Raw genomic sequence first — 6477 nt, forward strand, 5'->3', positions numbered from 1 at the left:
AAATTAAAGCGGGTTGGGTCAAAATACATGATCTATAAAAACCAAGTTGGATCGAGTCGGCACAAAAATCTGACCCGACCTGACCCATGCACAGCCTACTAGCAAGTCAAGTTTATCCTCATTTGTTTGTTTTGCTATATGTATCCTAGATGTAGAGTAGAATTCCTAAGCCTTGTAACAATCCATGTCGTTGTTGAAATAATTTAGCAAATCTTATGTTTTATGGGTATGAAAGAAACCATACATATTTTTACTTCTTCGGTATTGGGTCTTTCCACCGATATATTTCTCATCCATGTGTTAATGTTAGATAGTTAAGGCAAATTTGCTTGTCGCCCCTGCATTACAATGCAATATCATAGAAGCATAGCCATTTGGAATACCAAAACAAATAACCTAAGATACTTCTTTACTTGTGTAATTGTTCACTAGATAATCTTCAACAGATATAACTTATATTGATCTCAGTGATAGGCCAATTATATGGCATTTGTTTCTTACAACTTGATGCTTCCTAAGATTTTGTTCAAGTGTTAAATTGACGATTAAAAAATGAAACAACAGCATTATACACTATGTCCTTGGCGTTGTACCCCATAATGTAGTCAGCATGAGCATAGTCCTTGATGAATTGGACACTTAGCTTATCCACATCATGGAACTTAAGTATATCAAGCAAATTCTGAACGTCACGAACATCAGAAAGTGCATCTAGGCCACCGTAGCTAATGAAAAGAGGAAGGTCATGGGGAATATTGGAAAGGTTATAAATTGGAGGGATTAATTCTCCATAATGCACAATATTATAATCTGGTCTCACATAATTGAATTTCGCCACAACCCCACGTCTAACAACTGCAAATTCATAACATTACATTAGAAGCTTCCTTGTTCAGTTACAAAAGTAGTTAAATGCATTAATGAGTTGAGTAGCTAGCTAGATGGGAAAATCTTACTCTGAGCCAAGTGCACCAAGTTCTTTGTTGATGTTGACTGAGGTTCATTCATCAAGAATAGATCAACAGTTGACGAATTGAGGCAGCAATTTTTACCTGAAAAGTTCAGAAAACTTGGATAGTTTATTTATGTAAAAATGTGTCCAGTGCTTACAATCAAACTTTAATAAGTCATATAGTTTGGCCAAAGACTTAGACCAGTTAGTGCAGTAAGCAAGTCATAGCAGCCTATTCCAGGTTGAGCGCAAAGAGTTTTGAGAAAGGCATGAACAGGTAACCTATTCAAAGGAATTATTAAAAAATATTAGAGAGATATAATATATAAATTATGAAAGGTCTATCCCTTAATAGCTTAAGCTGTCAGGTTGAAATGATTTCTTGTCATGACATTAAAGCTATATGACCAGGAGATTACGAGTTCCATACTCATTATCTCCACTTTCTAGTAAAATTAAGTTAGTATAAAGTAGAATAAAAAAAATGAGATGTGCAATATCCATGATTCAGTCTAAAAGAACTCTTGCGTGAAGGGTTACTTATTAAAAAAACGCATTAAATTGTACATTAGAATCAGAATGTGGGTAAGGTAAGGAGAGACAGCTTATGTTATATAGTAAGGTTCTATGTACTTACTCTCTGGGATTAAATTCTGCCAGACCAAATAAGGTAGTGATCTGTTTGGCAAAGAAAAAAGTTTTACCCTGAATCAGCAAATGCCTCTACTTCTCTGTGTGTGTAAAGCATATTATTTAGAGTAACAAGAGCTAGTGTTATGTACCTCCCCAAGAAAGGACTTGGCTGCAACCACTCCAAGTGCGGTGTTCATGTGGCTCAAATAGGCAATGGGGCTCAACAATGCTGCTGATTTCAGCTGGTTAACCAATTTCCTTTCGGAGAAGGAAGCCAAAGCTATTAAAGTTCCCTGCCAAACATAGGAATTGTGCCACTAAAGTTCATTTATACTTCCCAGATGTTGCTGGTAGTATGTTTGCTCAAAATAACTCAAGTTCTACTATCTCTTTTTCTAAGTTAAACAAAAAATAAAATAAAATTGAAAAGAAAAATTGTTTGTTCTAAATTATGATTATTTGCACCAGTCTATTAATTTATAATAGGACTAATGATTAAAATTGATAATGTAACTTTAAAATTATCCTCCCCTCAAAATGAACAAAATAAAGTATGTAATGTAGTACCAAAGAATGGCCAACGTAATTAATCTTCTGCCCAGTTTGGCTGAACACATAATCAAACACAGCAGGTAGATCATATGTAACCAGTTCATCAAAAGACCAATTCCAAAAAGCCTGTCATATTTACATAAAAATGTTACTTTGACAAATAAAAATAAAACCATGACACTATTAAAGCAAAAAACAAAGTGTTACTTTAACAAATGAAAATATAACCATGACATTATTAAAGCAAAAACACAATACAACCTCAAAAGAAAACTAAAAAACCAACCGGGTTAGAGGGGTCCAATGAGGTATGTCGGCGGCTATATCTGGTTCCTCTAGTGTTAACAATCCACACGTCGAAGCCATTATCAGCTAGAATCAATGGCAGGTCTTGTGCTGGAGGGTTCAGAAGCCATGTCATACCATCCTGCACCCACGTTGTTTATTGTTCAGCTAAAAATACGCAAAACACATAGCAATAGTGGAGCCATGTTAACTCTGCTTTTAAGAACAAACAAAACTTGCTCACCCATGTGGCAGAGCTGCAAATTCTAAACCTGTATATGACACTGCGAGTGAAGACTAATCGGTGGGGGTTCCTATACATGCTTGAGACGGTGCTATGATATGACTTATGAGTGTAACTTCTTATATGGGACCATTGCACAAATTATCTTGGAAATGAAACAACACACTTTTTCTGGTCATGCCACATGAGACTCAAAGTTATAGTGCTTAGGAGGCATCACACCACCACATTTAATATTTGCTGTGCATGGGGCAAAGTTTTGGAAAAATCAATGTGCGGATCCACTTTATAATTACAAAAAAAGGCAAATCTATGTGGATACTTGTGAGCATAGAAGTGAGGGTTGATTGTATTTATAATTACTGGTGATAATTGGATAAAATTTATTACGGGTCTCATATGTGCGAGCTCATTTTCGGTGCGCTAGAAGTATATACTCTTTTGACAAAAACAGAAAAATATAAAATATGGATGAAAATAACTATAAAGGTGATGGTAGTGTAAAAATATACTTTTTTTCATATTTAGTAAATGATTTACCGAATACTTGGTAGAACAAGAGTACCAAAAATATTTTCCACATGTGCTTATCATCCATGAATTGAGATTCTCTCAAGTTGAAGCACTAACTACAATTAGTTAAGTCGTTGTGATTTAATTGACTAGAGGTGACAAAACGAGTTTGACTATCAAGTCAACTTGCTTAACCCATTTATTTTGATAGGTTAAATTATATTTCTGACTTGTCAACCTCTCACAACCTGCTCCATTTAAGGGTGAGTTAAAATGGATTGAGTGCGGGTCAAGACGGGTTGACCAGATAGGTTAAATTTTTTTAAAATAGTTTAACTAAGTAATTTGGGAAGAGTTACGTTTATAACTTTTTTTTGTTTACAACTCTTACAACCTCAACTATGTTCTTCTGGGAGTACACTACCAGAACATAATTGAGGTTGTAAGAGTTGTAAAAAAAAAGTTATAAACGTAACCTGTCCCAAGTAATTTAGGTAAAATAACTCATTTTTCTTCTAAAACATCTCGCTCAATCTTTTTCTTTGGCTTTTTTTCACTATAGGTGGGTTGATCGGTCAATCCTTCGTAGAATAGGATGAGTTGAGATTTTCAATTCACAAACGAGTTAGAAGAATTAACTCATTTTATAATGGGTTGAAAGGAGTGACACAGGTTGCCTGCTGCATTGCCACCCCCTTCACTAAATTGTGTTGTTTTTTTAATATTTATAGCATGAAAAAAAAAATTAAAAACTGAAATTCTCTTGCAGTTTAAATAAAATAAGCGATTTTTTGCGTCTACCAATAATAAGGTTAACATATATATATATATATATATATATATATAAACATGAAGTTGTTATAAAAGTCATGATGAAGAATGAATAGCATGGGAAACATTAGTTTGAAAGACATATGAAGGAGATCATTGTTGTTGCATATAGTGCGGACTTTACTGCTGGACTGCACTTACGAACAAGGGTCAAAATTTAGCGATGCTGATTTAATTAAGTGAACATAATGTTTGTCTGAATTCTTTTATTACGTTTTTTTTTCTTATAGAATTTAATATTATGTAGCTGATTCGTTATTAAGTTAACCTTAGCTAGTAAGATAAGACTTAGACACTATTGTCCCTATAAAACAAGTGTTAAGCTTAACAAAATGCAACTTTTTTTTTTTTTTTTTTGAAAACACAAAATGCAACTTTTGATGTCTAAAGCAACCAGACACATGGGCGTTGAACACATTGTCACCCTCTGTCTAAAAGAAAGAAAGAAAGAAAGCGACTCTAGCGCCATAATGTAACAGACGCGGAAATCCACCCTTTTTGTCACCTTGTCAACAACAGAGTCAGGTTTACACTCAATCACGAATAGCTACTTTTATACATCTATAACTTAAAATTTATACACTTTTTAATAACGATTTTTAGATAAAGAGAGAAGAGAGCGGGAAAAAAGAAAAAAAGAAAGTAACACTAGTTTAATTTTTTTTAAAAATATTGAATGCAGAAATTACGTTACCCCTCAAACAATAAGGATATTTCTGGGTGGTAGATATTTTTCCTCTTCTCATGCTAGAAGCTACCACACAGTGTGACACTAATATCTAATTCTCTGAGCAATAATAAAGCATAATTGAGAGTGGGGGAATGGGTGCATGCATTGCTATAATTTCCCACTTACCACTAGTACTCCGTGCTGTATTATCACTGGCTGCTTCTTAGTCCCACTTCCACTAACTTCAACTCGACCTTCTTGAATCCTTTGCAGGCTCAGAATGTACCCATCTTTGGTTGTAACCTGAAAAAGATTCGCACCAAACATTTAACTAAATTGCTGTGTAAATAAAATAAAAAAATTAGTTAGACTCAATTGTACACCTATTTTAATTATATAACACATCACACATGCACATGTTAACTTGTGTAATCATGTGTTATAATTCAAGTGAATGTAGCACCGTGTCTAAGGACTAATTTTTTTTTTCTTTGTGTATCTGTTTAAAGCTCTTACCTCAAGTTCTTGGCATTTGTATCCATAAACAATGACAGAAGAGGCGCATATACCATCAACCACTGGTGGAGGGTAAGCATCAACATGTTTTCTGCCAAAGGAGTCACGATTTAAAGTGTGTGCTTGATGAGGCACAGTTGCTAAGGCAAAGAGAAAGAGGGTCAAAGCAGCAAAACGCATCAAAGCCATGAGAACCATATTGGTCTTTCTATGTGTTAAGTCTTGAAGGTGAGGGATTGAGGAGGAGGAGGATTCCTTTTATGTATATATATATATATGTATATATAGGATAAGAAAAAAGGTGAAGAAAGTGAAATGAAACTGAAAAGGAGTGACATATATAATGTGAAAACGAGTTTTTCCCTCACTTTATTTTTGCTTAACTGATGATAAAAGATTTCTTGGCCTAAAAGTATAATGGTTTTTCACGTTGTGTGGGTCCCACTAATGTTTTGGACCTTCTTCTTTTCTGGCAAGCTGAAATGGGAATAGAAATGGGTTTCCATCAATTCAACACATAGATAGATGCTTAATTTGAGGTCTGATAATCAACACTTATTTGGACTCTGTGTAGACTCTGGGGGATAAAAGTATGTGAACAAAGAAAATGTGGACCCACTTTGAGATTGGGTTGTTCTCGGGCTTCTATCTGTTTTCCATTGCCATAACTTACAGGCATAACAAAGAAAAAATGGAAAAGGTTGAGAAAAAGGAAAAGAGGACATGTCAGTGGGTAATGAGGACATTGCTTCTTTATCTGTTAAAAGGCTTTTGCTTTTGAGTATGAACAGAATAAATTTTACTTTGCTTCTGCATTTGAAAAGAAAAAAGGTTTACATTAAATTTTCTTGGTAATTACAGATCTTGAGATAAAAGGTTCCATTTGATGTAAATGCATTCCTGCACTCAATTAATAAAAGGGTGATTTTTTTTTTTGTTAAACAATCAGTGCATCAGTTCTTCTTACATCACAATGCTGAGTTGAATTTGCTTTTGAAAGGGCTTGCTTTGTTTGATGAAAAAACATGAAAACTGCAAAGGTGTTCGTGAGTGAAAATTAAAAGCAACTAAATTAACCATTTTCGTTTATTATAATTTAAAACGAAAGAAACAAATTGAAATATCTTGGTTTGGTCATTGTAGTCTATCTCCCAATCTTCACTATGAGTCAGTCTTGTCGTCACCTTTAACATGTTTCTAACATATCCTTATATTTTTTGTTTTTGGTGGATTTTAACATATTCTTATTGTTATGTTTTCAGGGGTGGTTTGGTACATGAA

General features: G+C 34.2%; 1 protein-coding gene across 1 annotated transcript; it reads right to left on the reverse strand.

Moving 5' to 3' along the window:
- Positions 1-526: 526 nt before the first annotated feature.
- On the reverse strand, positions 527-5403 carry LOC133300731 (triacylglycerol lipase 2-like). Its single transcript, XM_061500312.1, has 9 exons — positions 5197-5403; positions 4867-4983; positions 2424-2564; positions 2153-2263; positions 1735-1878; positions 1590-1630; positions 1155-1234; positions 957-1052; positions 527-855 (listed from the first exon to the last, which is right to left on the reverse strand). Exons 1-9 carry the CDS (start codon positions 5392-5394, stop codon positions 527-529), a joined length of 1257 nt encoding a protein of 418 aa, XP_061356296.1. The 5' UTR covers positions 5395-5403.
- Between the last annotated feature and the right edge of the window lie 1074 nt (positions 5404-6477).

The sequence above is a fragment of the Gastrolobium bilobum genome, unplaced genomic scaffold (assembly GCF_033153095.1).
Source record: "Gastrolobium bilobum isolate Gb01-03AN ecotype WA unplaced genomic scaffold, APGP_CSIRO_Gbil_v1 utg4612, whole genome shotgun sequence".
In the NCBI taxonomy this organism is placed as follows: Eukaryota; Viridiplantae; Streptophyta; class Magnoliopsida; order Fabales; family Fabaceae; genus Gastrolobium; species Gastrolobium bilobum.

Excerpts from the sequence above, each read along its gene's own strand:
- LOC133300731 (XM_061500312.1), bottom strand. The coding sequence starts at position 5,394 with ATGGTTCTCATGGCTTTGATGCGTTTTGCTGCTTTGACCCTCTTTCTC. Across the intron at positions 2,565-4,866 it reads TACAGCACGGAGTACTAGTG|GATGGTATGACATGGCTTCT; the intron begins GTAAGTGGGAAA and ends ACGTGGGTGCAG. Across the intron at positions 1,053-1,154 it reads CTTGCTTACTGCACTAACTG|GTAAAAATTGCTGCCTCAAT; the intron begins GTCTAAGTCTTT and ends TGAACTTTTCAG.